This window comes from Lepus europaeus, chromosome 7 (assembly GCF_033115175.1).
Source record: "Lepus europaeus isolate LE1 chromosome 7, mLepTim1.pri, whole genome shotgun sequence".
Taxonomy (NCBI): Eukaryota; Metazoa; Chordata; class Mammalia; order Lagomorpha; family Leporidae; genus Lepus; species Lepus europaeus.
Window position 1 is genome coordinate 95,808,990 of NC_084833.1, and position 14,820 is coordinate 95,823,809.

A 14,820-nucleotide genomic window follows, 5' to 3' on the forward strand; every position below is an offset into this window, starting at 1 on the left:
TTAAATATCAAAAAAAAAAAAAAAGAAACAAAAGTCAAAAGAATCAAATGCTTTCCAACCAGCCTAACTATGTCCAAAACAAAATTCAAGAATACAGAAGTTCAAAAATATACAGCACTTAACAAGTAAAATCTGTAATATCTAATAACCACTCAAGTATCACCAGACATGTAAATAGGTAGAAAAATGTAACATATAATTAGAACAAAAATCTGCCATCCAAATCAACCTAGAACTGACACAGATATTTTAAAAAAACTGTATAAGGATATTAAAAGCCATTATAACCAGGGCAGTGCTGTGGCACAGTAGGTTAATCCTCCACCTGCGGCACCAGCATCCCATATGGGTTCTAGTCCCGGATGCTCCACTTCCTATACAGCTCTCAGCTATGGCCTGGGAAAGCAGTAGAGGATGGCCCAAGTGCTTGGGCCCTGCAACCGCATGGGAGACCAGGAGAAGCACCTGGCTCCTGGCTTCGGATCAGCAAGATGCGCCAGCCACAGCGGCCATTGGAGGGTGAACCAACGGCAAAAAGGAAGACCTTTCTCTCTGTCTCTCTCTCTCACTATCCACTCTGCCTGTCAAAAAAAAAAATCTTTAAAGTAATTTATTTATCAACCTAGAATTCTATAACCAGTAAAAACAAAAGCTAAATAAAGACATTCAAACACAGAAAGCTGAATGGATGTTACAGAAAGCCTTTGGGAACAAAAAAAATAAAGATATCAGATTGAAAGATGGATCAACCCAAAGTAAAGAAGATGACTAGAAATGACTATAATGGTAATTATATAACACCTTTTTCTTTTCTTTTTTTTTTTTTTTTTTTTTTTGACAGGCAGAGTGGACAGTAGAGGGAGATAGAGAGAAAGGTCTTCCTTTTTGCCATTGGTTCACCCTCCAATGGCCGCCGCGGTAGGCGCGCTGCAGCCGGCGCACCGCGCTGTTCCGATGGCAGGAGCCAGGTGCTTCTCCTGGTCTCCCATGGGGTGCAGGGCCCAAGGACTTGGGCCATCCTCCACTGCACTCCCTGGCCACAGCAGAGAGCTGGCCTGGAAGAGGGGCAACCGGGACAGGATCGGTGCCTCGACCGGGACTAGAACCCGGTGTGCCGGCGCTGCAAGGCAGAGGATTAGCCTAGTGAGCCGCGGCGCCAGCAACACCTTTTTCTTATTACTTAAATCTCTTTCAGATAACTATTTTTAATGATAAGAATACATTTGGGGTTTAGAACAAGTAAAAGTAAAATGTACAACAATATTAACATAAAGAACAGAAAGAAGGGGAGAAGTGTAAATAAACTATAGTAAAGTTCTTACACCATATAGAAATAGGAGGATATCACTTAAAGGCAGACTCTAATAAGTTAATTTTGCATGCTGTCAAAGTTGACCTCCAGCTCCAGTTCTGGCTCCCAATTCCAACTTCCTGCTAATACAGACCCAGGAGACAGAAATAAGATGGCTGAAGAAGCTGGCTTCCTGTCACTCCCATGGAAGACCTGGATTCAGTTGGGAGCATCTGGGGAGTGAATCAGCAGAAGGGAGCACTCAATCTCTTTCTCCCTCTGCCTCTCAAATAAGTAAAAAATGTTTACAATAATTATAGCAACAAAGGAAAATGAAATCATACTCAAAAAACCCTGACATTTAAAAAAGCATGAAAAAGAAGAAAAACAGAAAAGAGGACATATAGGAAAAACAGGGCAAAAATGGCAAAATTACACATTTCAATCTAATTATATCAATAATGATATTATATATCAATGGTCCTTCAGTTGCAATTTCAACAGCATTCACCAACACTTGATTGAATAATATACAATAGCAAGAATATGAAAGATTTGAACAGCATTATCAACTAATATGACTTAATGGACAGTCATAGAACACTCTACTCATCATCAGCAGAAAACAAATTCTTTCTAAGTGCATACAAAACATTTACCGTGACAGACCACAGTCTGAGCCATAAAATCAGTCTTAGGGCCAGTGCCATGGCTCACTTGGCTAATTCTCCGCCTGTGGCACCAGCACCCTAGGTTCTAGTCCCAGTTGGGGTGCAGGGTACTAGTCCTGGTTGCTCCTCTTCCAGTCCAGCTCTCTCCTGTGGCCCAGGAGGGTCGCGGAGGATGGCCCAAGTGCTTGGGTCCCTGCACCTGCATGGGAGACTGGGAGAAAGCACCCAGCTCCTGGCTTCGGATCAGCGCAGCGCGCCGGCCACAGCAGCCACTAGGGGAGTGAACCAACGGAAGGAAGACCTTTCTCCCTGTCTCTCTCTCTCTCACGGTCTATAGCTCTCTCACTGTCTATAACACTCTCTCTAACTCTGCCTGTCAAAAATAAAAATAAAAAAAATCAATCTTAATAAATCTGTAAGGATCAGGTCACACAAACTATATTCTCTGACCACAATCAAGTTTTTAGATATCATTAACTTCACTGGAAAATGCTCAACTATTTGAAAACTGAACAGCATATCTGTAAGTAACCCATGAACCAGGAAAGAAAATTACAAAGTTTTTTAAATTAAACAAATTTTAAATATAACATATAACATATCCAAACTTGTGCTATGCTGCTAAAGCTTTAAAGACAGAAATTTATAGCTCTAAATACTTTTATGACAAAAATAGAAAAATGCAAATCTCTCAAATTAATATGCTCCCAGCTTGCAATTTAATAGAGTAGAAAAACAAGAGCAAATTAAAGTCAAAGTAAGCAGATTAAAAGAAATAACAAAAAGCAGAAATAGAGAACAAAAAAAATTAAAGAAACTCAATGAAACCAAAAGTTACTTCTTTTAAGACAATCAAAATTAATAAGCAAAATGCCTATAAAGGAAATGAGACAAGTAATGTCACTAAATATTCTAAGCACTTTACAAAAAGGTATGTAGATAACAACTAGCACATGAAAAGATGCTTAACATCAGTAGTCATTAGAGGAATGCAAATTACAACTATGAGCTGACACTACTCATACACTAGAAGAGTCAAAATTAAAAAGACTGATCAACTTCTTGCAAAAATTCAGAGGAACTGAAATTCGCATAGTACTCAACGAAACTCTCAATGGTAATTAGAAATTAGAATTGGAAATTAAGTTGGCAGTTTCTTAACATTAAAACATACAAGTACCATACAACCTAGTCATTCCTCTCCTGTGTTTTTAACCAAGAGACAAGGAAGCATGTGTATATGAACGTTCAAAGCAGCTTTGTAACAGTCAAAAACTAAAATGTTTACCAGTAGGAGAATAGATAAACAACTGTGTTATATCTACCAATGGTACACAACCCATCAATAAAAAGGAATGAACTATTGATAAAGGCATAGTATGAATGAATCTTAAAACAATTAAGCCAAGTAAGGGAAGCCAGATGCCCTCCCAAAAAAGAAAGTCTACAATATTTGTATAAAACTTTAGAAATTGAAAGCTTATCTATAGTTAAAGATAGCAGATACATGCTTGTATGAGAGTGGGATCTGGGGAGAGGCATGAAGGAAAAATTATGAAAAAAATTTAAAATTATGAAAGAGCATGAAAACTACTCAGGTTGATGGTTTCATGAGAATATATACATTTCAAAACTTGCCAAATTGTATGCCATATATATATATATATGATTTCTTTTATGTCACTTATACCTTGACAACGCTATTGCTGATGTTGATTTATTCATTGATTTGAAAGGTAGATTTGGAGAGAAAGAAAGAGAGGGGGAGAGAGAAACAGAAAAGGAAAAGAGAGGGAGGGAAAGACAGAGAGATCTTCCATTCACTGATGCATTCTCCAAATGGTCCAAGGCTGGGCCAGACCCATGCCAGGAGTATGGAGTTTCATCTGGGTCTTCCACATGGGTGCTAGGCTCAAACTTGGGCCATCTTCCGCTGCTTTCCCAGGTGCACTAGCAGGGAACTGGATTGAAGTAGAACAGACCAAATGTGATGCTGGCATCACAAGCAGCAGCTTAACATGCTACACAATGAGGCCAGCCCCAACATTGTTTTTAAAAACCTCAGAAGGAAGCAATAAAGTTAAAAGTAGAATATATCAGATCTCTCTCAAAATTTCAAATACAAAGGAGATATTTATGATATTACTAATTCTCTCAAATTCCTAGATTTTACCATATTCTATTGAAATTAAGCTATTCTTATTTTCAACATACACTCAGAGCAAGGAATAGTAAAATATATACTACCAAATTAAAACTTGACCTAACAACGATTAAAAATCTCTTTGGATAGTGAATCCTTCTGCCATCATAAAGAAGATATCTTTTAACCAAGAGTATTTAAATTTGAAAAAAAAAGACATTAATCTGCAGAAATTCTATGGGAACCCTTTCTTCTCATATTGATGAAAGGAAAGGTATTATTCTGGTGCTTACACTAAGAAATCTAAAATATTTGAGGAAAAGTCCCTTTGGAAAGTAACATTTCCCTTCCCTTTATGTTCTGTGAGTAGACATTTTAAAAAGCAATTAAAATGAACAGTAGGGGCACTGCAATGCTGAGAGCACGAGTACATTATTACTTTTTATATACATCTATGAGTTCAGGTATTGTTAACTTCAGTAGCTGTATTTTTTGCATGGAAAATATCTTTCAGTAATTTTGTTAATATATAAATTTTAACAATTTATATTCTTTCCCATTAAATTTTCCAAATCCCCTGCTTTAAAAATTTACTGTTCCTCGGGCCCGCACCATGGCTCACTTGGCTAATCCTCTGCCTACAGCGCCGGCATCTCATATGGGCAACGGGTTCTAGTCCCAGCTGCTCCTCTTCCAGTCCAGCTCTCTGCTGTGGCCCGGGAAGGCAATGGAGGATGGCCCAAGTGCTTGGGCCCTGCACCCAAATGGGAGACCAGGAAGAAGCACCTGGCTCCTGGCTTCGGATCGGTGTAGCTCTGGCTGTAGCGGCCATTTGGGGGGTGAACCAATGGAAGACCTTTCTCTCTGTCTCTCTCTCTCACTGTGTAACTCTATCTGTCAAATTAAAAAAAATTTACTCTTTCTGGCCATTAGGTGGAAGTTACAGATATTAGTAAAATTTTCACATGCACATATAATGTAAAATTAAATCATCACAGTTCATGCCTTTTCTAAAGAAAATCAGTATAATAATTGCCCCATGAAGTCTCTTGCTCCAAGGTCTGTCTCTCGAAACTCCTGTTTCTTAAGTAAAAAACAAACTCCTCTGTTCCCTAGTAATAAACTTCTTGGCTACTTTTTCTTATGCATTCCTTCACTTCCAAGTACTTTTCCAGGGTTTTTTTTCCAACAGTTGTATCTAGTTCATACATTTTTCATCTCAACATCAGCCAGCTGAGGAAATAAAGAACTGAGAACAAATAAAATGGATAAAGGAATGGTTTCTCCAATATTCCTTCAAACCATTCTGTTATTCCAATAAATGTTTACTATAATCCAGATGTAGCACAACTCAATACAAGATCTCCTACCAAGTTCATTCAAAAAGTAAGCCATTTTGCAAACAGGCTTTAGTCTTTATAAGATCATAAGAAAGAAAGACAAAAACCATCTATCAATTCACCTCCTTCTTTGAAGAAAAAGTTTTCAAGGATTTTAAACTACTGAACTAAATGTCAATATAGCAATAGACTTGTGTCTACTAATAGATGTGAGTAAAAGTATAAATGTTTACAGACAACTAATCCAATTATGAGTTTCTAGTGCAAGCTTTTCAAAAAATACTAAAAGTTTCTTTTAAAAAATAATGCTAATTGTTCCTTTCCCCCTTGCAAAAAACTGGAAATCTGTTTTAACATCACAAGAAAAGGAATTTTTTAGAATCAAACATGAGTTCAAACCCAGATAGTGCTATTTACTAGTTTCATGAGATTGGGCTAGTATTTTAACCTCAATGAGGCTATAAAATCAAGACAATAATTAATATCTACTATTTGATTATCAGAATGTAGATATTAAAGATTACAGTAATTGCAGTAATGTAATGAAATTCCAAACACAGTTCCTAACCTGGTGATAAATATTTATTAGTTCTCTTCGCAACTGAAGATAATTAGTGAGTCACAGGACAATCCGCCAAACAGGTCTACATCACTATCTAAATCCCAATGGTGAAGTTTCTTCAAAAAAAGCTTAAAAAGTAGAATTCTAGAGTTGTGCACAGATAAGAAATAACCAATCCTTTCAAGGAATCACAGAATTAAAGCATAATCACTGGGCCATGGGTGTCAATTCAAGCTCCTCCTCTCTTTCTCTACATTCACTCCTTTGATTAAAGACTTTGGGGCCGGCGCCGTGGCTCACTAGGCTAATCCTCCGCCTTGTGGCACCGGCACACCGGGTTCTAGTCCCGCTCGGGGCACCGGATTCTGTCCCAGTTGCCCCTCTTCCAAGCCAGCTCTCTGCTGTGGCCCGGGAGTGCAGTGGAGGATGACCCAAGTGCTTGGGCCCTGCACCCGCATGTGAGACCAGGAGAAGTACCTGGCTCCTGCCTTCAGATCGGTGAACCAAAGGCAAAGGAAGAACTTTTCTCTCTGTCTCTCTCTCTCACTGTCCACTCTGCCTGTTAAAAAAAAAAAAAAAAAAAAAAAAAACACACACACACACACAAAAACAATTTACTAAATTCATGATCCCAAACCACAATATTTGCCTGAATTACTACCACTGGTTTCTGTCATTTCCTAATACTTCATTTTTTATGTCTCACTCATATGGCAATACTTTTCACATATTATAATGTCCACTAAAGTATAGTTTGTCATTATTCTTTGGACATTTTTTTTTATTCCTATCTCCAATAAGATTCGCCCTATGGCTTAATCAAAATTTGCCAGATCTGATTCTACTCAATCTGGGTTTCCTTGTCTTCTGACAAAGCCCTGTGTAAAAACAGTAAGTGCTACCTGTTTGCCTTATCATTATACATACAACCATGATTCTACCTATATTTACTTTTAAAACTCTACCATTACCTTTAAATTCTATCAATTGTCCAAAGTGGATTATTTATTCCTATGTAAAACAACAACATAATTCATGCTTTCCTCTATAGGATTTCTGGCATATGCTTGTCATTTCATATCTGGACTATGGTAGCATATCTTCCTTCACTTTCCCAGATCTCCTGTAGACATACGGTATTTACATTTACAATTAAACTTAACAATGAGCTAATTTTCTTAGAAAGTAATATGGCATTAGCAACAAAATCTACCAAAATATTTCCTGCACACATCCTTTTAAAAGTCTAGCTTGTTCTGCCTTTTAAACTGGAAAAAAGCAGCAAAATTTGAGCAAATATAACAGCTGAATTTTTTTAAGCTCCTGGTAAAATAAAATTGTGAAATGAAATTAAATTCATAAAAACCACTGTACTGCCAAGTCTTTATATCTTATCTCTCCCATCAATTTCAAGAAATTGGAGAGTAATAAACAGTTAATAAATAACTGGTATTCTAAACACACAGGTCAGTTCTTTGACTCCTCAGAGTGTTAAAACTCATTTACCAGTTTTAAAAGCAAATGATAAAATACCCAGCAAATGTAGACTTTGTGTCTTGCAGATATTCTCTTTTTGGAGGGTCATCTTGCAAACTTTCAGGGTGTGATTTTTCTTTCACATCTTCTGAAATGTGTCCACAGTCAATGCTGCTGATTTCGGAAAGATTTTGATCTGAATGTTTCTTGCCTCCTTCACTGCCATCAGATCCACTCAATGATGTTAAAGTTTTCTCACTGTTTTCGATAGGTTTTCGAAAACCACAACGCAAAGAACCCTCAGCTGCCCATGATGTAGATGAATGAGATGGTTCAAAATTTCTGCTCTTGTTGTGAAATGACAAGTCTTCATCATCAGAGGGTCTTAAGAATTTAGGTCTCAAATTCCCAGAAGAAAACTCTCGATTTTGCCTTGGTACAGATTCTCTTCTATATGTTTCTAAAGATTCAGATCTCTTATCTTTTTCATCCCCAATAAATTTATCTTTACTGCTACAATTTGCAATATCTGTTGCATTGTATCTATCCTTTGAACTTTTATTGTATTTTACAAAGTCTGATTTTCTACTTTCTTGACTATTTTGTGTTATATCTGAATATGCTGGTTTCCTCCACCGTTCTCTTCTATAATCTTCTTTTTTGGATGCAATTTTTTCAGCTTCTTCTAATTTCGACTGAAATATTTCCATAGACTATAAAGGAAAAAAAATTAAATAACATATCTAAAATTAAGAAAGGCTCAGTGACTTGCCCCAACATACCACTGTGTTTATCACTTCTAAGTGACAGAATGAAAAAAAAGTTTTCAGGATGGAGGGAAAGACCCAGACAATCATCTTGCACATCTTTGACAGGCAGAGAGACAGCTATGGAGAAAGAGAAAGAACTCCCAACTGCTGGTTCCATCCCGAAATGCCTGCAACCACAGGGCCTTGGCTGGGCTGCCTAGGGCCAAATCCAGGAGATAGGAACTCAATCCAGGTCTCCCACATGAGTGGCAGCAACTCCATTACTGGAGTCATCAATACCACTTCCTGGAGTCTATATTAGCAGAAAAGTAGAGTCAGGAGCCAGAGCCAGGTATTAAATCCAGGTACACTGATGTAGCATGCAGGAATCTTAACCATTAGGCCAATGCCCACCCCTAAAATGAAAACTTTGAAAGCAGAAAGCCCCATAGACCAAAGGCCCTGCTCTAATACCAAAATAGAATACAGAGAACAATAAAGATATAAACTTAAAAATAATAATAATAGGAGCAGGTATATGACACTGCAGTTCATATACCACTTAAGATGCCTACAATCCTATATCAAAGTCCCAGCTTCACTTCTGATTCCAACTTATTGCCAATGAGCACCAGGTGAGAGAATGGGGGCTGACTCAAGCAGTTTGGTCTCTAACTCACATGGGAGACCCAGAATTGAGTGCTGTCAACAGTTAGGGAATTAACCAGCTCCTGAAGATCTCTCTATGCCTCTTTCCTTGCCTCTGCCTTTCATATAAATAAAAATAAATAAATGAAAAAAATTTTAATTAATTAGTTTCTACTGGTAGTGAAATTCAAAAGGACTATATTGCTAAAACACACAATAAAAGAGATGCATAAACACACAAACATACATAAAATGCTCCTATGAGAAAATAGCGGGACCACTGTCGTGGCATAGCGGGTAAAGCTTCTGCCTGAAACACTGGCATCCCATATGGGCACCAGGTCAAGTCCTGGCTGCTCCACTTCAGATCCAGTTCCCTCCTGATGGCTTGGGAAATGCAGTGGAGAATGGCCCAAGGCTCTGGGCCCTTGCCTCCCATGTGAGACACCCAAAAGAAGGTCTTGGTTCCTGCCTTCAGCCAGGCCCAGCCCCACCCAATACGACTACTTGGGAGATGAACCAGCGATAGAAGGTCTCTCTGTCTCTTGTCTGACTCTGCATTTCAAATAAAATAAAATAAATCTTTAAAAAAAAATGAGAAAACAGAATCATTCAAAAACAAGGACTAATTAATGAAAAACTGTACCCCAAAAAATGCTCAGATACATTTATTACAATAGAAAGTGTTGAAAACCAAATTGGCCTAGAAATTCTCTATACTTTAGGAAAAGATGAAAAATAGATATAAATTCTAAGAAAAAAGATATATAGACAATTTATTTTAGTGAATTTAATATGCATGCACTAGTAATTTCAGAAGGAAGAAGCAAAACTAGAAGGGTCTATTCAGAGTAGCTGTGAATGGGAAAAGAGGTTTGGAAAGATTTATACATAAAACCCTAGTTTCTTTTTTTTTTTTTTTTTTTTTTTTTTTTGACAGGCAGAGTGCACAGTAGAGGGAGACAGAGAGAAAGGTCTTCCTTTTGCCGTTGGTTCACCCTCCAATGGCCGCCGCGGTAGGCGCGCTGCGGCCGGCGCACCGCACTGTTCCGATGGCAGGAGCCAGGTGCTTCTCCTGGTCTCCCATGTGGGTGCAGGGCCCAAGCACTTGGGCCATCCTCCACTGCACTCCCGGGCCACAGCAGAGAGCTGGCCTGGAAGAGGGGCAACCGGGACAGGATCGGTGCCCCGACTGGGACTAGAACCTGGTGTGCCGGCGCCGCAAGGTGGAGGATTAGCCAGCCTACTGAGCTGCGGCGCCGGCAAACCCTAGTTTCTGAATTTAAAAACTCAAGAAAAAAATTCTTCACAAATACTAGATCATGGAAAGGTGTGTCTAAGTGTGAGCAAGCATACAAATGAGGATACACATATTAACTGCAAAGGAATGAAAGTAAAACTGCTACCACATTTTTATCTATAATATAAAACTTAAATGGACAATGAGATAAAGATAAAATTTTTTAAAATATTATTAGGCTATAACTCTCCATAAATATTTAAATTCACAGTCAAACTAACCTTCCTTGATATACACAAAAGAAAAAAGATCTTCAAAAATGCAAAGCATCAAAAGACATATCACTTCACTAACTACTTCTAAACTTTAAAAAAAAAGTGTTCAAGAGACAGGCATCTAGCCTAGCAGTTAACACACCAATGTCCTACATCAGGGAGCCTAGGTTTGATTCCAGCTCCAGCCCCTAATTCCAGTTTCCTTTGAATGCAGATCCTGGAAGGCAGCAGTGATGGCTCTAGTAACTGGGTTCCGGCCACCCACAGGGGAGACCTGGATTGAGTTCCCAGCTCCCAGTTTTAGACCCAGCCATTGCTGGCATTTGAGGAGTGAACACTTGGCTTGCTCACTGCTTCTCAAATAAGTAATTTTTTTAAAAAAACTAAAGAACTATCAAAAAAATTTTAAATAAATACAATTTTTAAATTATTTGATGCTTAAACCAAACTTTACATTACTTAGGACAAAGAAAAAAAAAGAGACACACTATAAACTAAATGGCAAATGTAATGGTCAAGTATGAATAACTTGCTCTTATAATTGTGAAGTTTCATGCAATTGTCAAAGAAATGACACATTGTTCACAGAGAACACAAAGACAGTTAACAGGGACTAGGATAAGGAAATAGAGGTAAAGAGTACAAAGCTTCAGTTGTAAAAGATAAATAAGCCTAAAATCTAATTTACAGCATGAACACAATATACTAGAAATTTACTGAAAGAACAGATTTTAGATACCTTTATTATACAAACACAAAAGAAGTAACTGTGCAATGTCAGATATGCTAATTTGCCTGACTATAATATTAACCATGATAAATACCTTAAATATATACAAAAGTATCAGTTTATATACTTGAAATATATAATACAAAAAAACGTGAAAATAAAATTTTTTTAAAAAAACAGCAACTTTTCAGGGCTGGAGCTATGGTGTAGCGGGTAAAGCCACCGCCACAGTGCCACCATCCCAGATGGGATATTAAAAATAAACTCAAAAAATAAAACTGAACAAGTGCTCAAAGTAAACATAAGTATATTTTTTATAGCTTTTGAGGTAGAGCAGGCCTGTCAAGGAATTTTACCAAAGCATTAAGTCAAGAAAGAAAAATGAGGGATTTTACTAGGCAAAAAAATTTAAAACTAGCCATAGCAAATATCAACAAAGTAAAAAATAAAGTATGAAAATAAGGGGAAAAAATTCTGAGCAGATTCAATAAACAATCTTAAGTAAATCAATATCCCAAAAGAAAAATGGGCAAATAATATCAATAACAAATTCATTAAAAAATATAAATAACTAAAACAAATGTGAAACAATACTTTAAAAAAATTTTTAAAGATGTATTAATTCATTTTGAAAGTTAGAGTTAAGGGGCTGGGGAGGGATGGCAGGAGAGAGATTCCATTTGCTGGTTTATTGCCTAGATGGTTGCTAAGGCCAGTGCTGGCCAGGCCAAGGTAAGGAGCCAGGGGCTTTATCCAGGTCTCCCACATGGGTAGGAGGGACCCAAACACTTGGGCCACCTTCTGCTATTATTCCTAGGCCATTATCAAGGAAATGGATCAGAAGTGGAGCAGCTGGGACATGAATTGGCACCCATATGGAACTATTACACAAATGTATCAAAACAAAAGCAAAAAAAAAAAAGTTTACCAATCAGAACAGGATAGTCTATGAAGAATGCTAATATTATTGTTGAAAATTCATGGTAAAAGAAATATTTTAATAAGCATAATTTGTTCAAATCCTGCTCTAGAGAAATTAGCTCACTTTCTTTTTTGGACAGGCAAAGAAAGACAGAAAGGTCTTCCTTCCCTTGGTTCACTCCCCAAATGGCCACTACAGCCAGCGCTGCGCCAATCCAAAGCCAGGAGCCAGGTGCTTCCTCCTGGTCTCCCATGCAGGTGTGGGGCCCAAGCACTTGGGCCATCCTCCACTGCCCTCCCAGGCCACAGCAGAGAACTGGACAGGAAGAGGAGCAACCAGGACAGATTCCAGCACCTCAACCGGGACTAGAACCTGGGTTGCCGGTGCCGCAGGTGGAGGATTAGCCAAGTGCTCACTTTCAATGCTCTATCTTGGAATGGATGTTTAGCCTAGCAGTTAAGACACCAGTTAGAATGCCTGCATCCCAACTAGAGTACCTGAGTTGAATACACAGCTCTAGCTCCCAACTCCAAATTCCTGCTAATGTAGACCCTGAGAGGCAACAGTTATGTTTCAAATGGTTGAGTTCTTGCCAACCACATGGGAGACCTCGATTTAGTTTCTAGCTCCCAGTTCCAGCTCTGGTCTAGCCCTGGGCAATGAACCTGGTGTCTCTCTCTCTTTTTCACTCTCTCTCTCTCTCTTTCTCTCTCCCTCTCAAAAAAGGAAAAAAAAAAAAAGAAAAGAAAGAAAGAAAACAGTTTTTAATGTCAGAGGAGATGTCTGGCCAGCAGTTAGGATGTCCCCAATTCATTATCAGAGTGCCAGAATGCCTAGGTTCAAAACCCATCTATGCTGATAACCTCCAGCTTCCTGCCAATGCAAACCCTAGGAGACAATGTTGAAGGTCCAAATAATTGATTTCCTGTCACTTACATGGGGGACCTGACTTGACTTCTTGAATCCAAGCTCCAACTCCAGTCACAGACGACCGTGGGCATTTGTGGAGAGAAATAGGAGATAGTAGATATTGCTCTCAAATTTAAAAAAGAACTCATCTTAAGAAAATAACAAGGAGGAGCTCCAAGATAGAAAGTAGGGAGGGAGCTTAGTGCTCTAGTCTATAAGAAGATGGTTTTAAAAAAAAAAGTTGGAGAGAGTGCAGTCTCAGGGAACAGTTAGGGAGAAAACAGCAGAGGAAACTCAATGCAAATTAGAGGGACATGGTGGACCTACATGGAGGGCATGGACGCTTAAGGCTCCAGCAGCCAAGTGCCTACGTACCAGCATTGGAAAGTGAAGTGAGGCCAGACAGAAGCAACCCAAGCCATTGGTGCTAAAGCTGCAGTTAGAGCCTAGAGGGAACCCAGCTTGGAGCCCCATGGGGGACAGTGTACCTACCAAACCAGAGGAGAAAAAAAAAAAGCAGGGACAAGTTTCTTTCTCCCTGATCGCTTTACAACAGCATCCTGTAACGAGCCCATAGAGCACAGAGCAGGAGCAATTTTAGACATATGTAACAGCTGTGCCAGCTCATGTCCACACCCAGCAACCAGCAGAGTGGAAACTCCTGACTCGTGGGGAGAACTAACAGGGGGCTGGGAACTTATGACTGTGGAAAGTTTCTTTGCTGGGACTGTGGAAAAAAAACTGAGGCTGTGTGGGAGGACTCACGGTGTGGCTGGGACTTTGGGCAGTCACTGCGGGAAACTCCATATGCTCAAGACTTCCTGGTTACCTGGTAAAGGACGTTGCTGGGGAATCTGAATTAACAGATTCCTCACTGAGGATAATTAAATTATGACTGGATAGTGAAATTATGGGATATATACACTATGGAATACAACAAAGCAGTAAAAAAAAAAAAAAAATGAAATCCAGTCATTTGCAACAAAATGAATGAATCTGGAAAACACCATACTTAGTGAAGTAAGCCAGTCCCAAAGGGACAATTACAATATGTTCTCCCTGATCTGTGAGAACTAATAGAGAACCTAAAACAAAATCTGTAGAGATGAAATTGACATTCTGAGAAGGAATGACTTGACCCTTGTCTTGCCTATCAAGAAATAGATACATTTTTTTGTTTTCTTTGTTTGTATTTTGTTTTCCACATACTATTTGTTGAACTCTTTACTTAACAGTTAATCATATGTGTATAAATTCAATTGAAAATACATCTCAACAAAAAATAAGAGTGGGGGGGGCTCGGCACTGTGGCGCAGCAGGTTAAGCCACCACCTGCAATGTCGGCAACCCATATGGGCACTGGTTAGAGACCCGGCTGCTCCACTTCCCATGCAGCTCTCTGTTATGGCCTGGGAAAGCAATAGAAGATGGCCAAGTCCTTGGGTCCCTGCACCCCTGTGGAAGACCTGGAAGCTCCTGGCTCCTGGCTTCAGATCAGCACAGCTCCGGCCATTGCAGGCAACTGGGGAGTGAACCAGTGGATGAAAGACCTCCTTCTCTTTCATTCTCTCTCTTTCTCTCTCTCTGCCTCTCCTTCTCTCTGTGTTACTCTCTCAAGTAATACATAAATCTTAAAAAAAAAAAAGTAAGGGCAGGAATAAGAGGGAGGAGGAAGCTTGTAACTGTAAAGCTGTATAGTTCTGCATACGTTCCTATGGACTTTTAAAGGTGGAGTTTAAAAACTTGTCATGGGACTCTAAATCTCATTAAGCTTGGTGGTAAAAATGCCTTATTAATTGTTAAAGTGATCATATTAAGCATTAAAGTGAATATATAGATAAGATTAAGTGTTAAAGTGATCAAT

General features: G+C 38.8%; 1 protein-coding gene across 6 annotated transcripts in view; it reads right to left on the reverse strand.

The window, feature by feature from the left end:
- Positions 1-14,820, reverse strand: part of CWF19L2 (CWF19 like cell cycle control factor 2) — a 155,727-nt gene that overhangs the window by 97,206 nt on the left and 43,701 nt on the right. For all 6 annotated transcript variants that reach the window (XM_062196955.1, XM_062196954.1, XM_062196956.1 and 3 more), the window contains one exon: positions 7,541-8,196. In XM_062196955.1, coding sequence (XP_062052939.1) covers positions 7,541-8,196 — 656 coding nt within the window. The remainder of the gene's footprint in view (positions 1-7,540; positions 8,197-14,820) is intronic.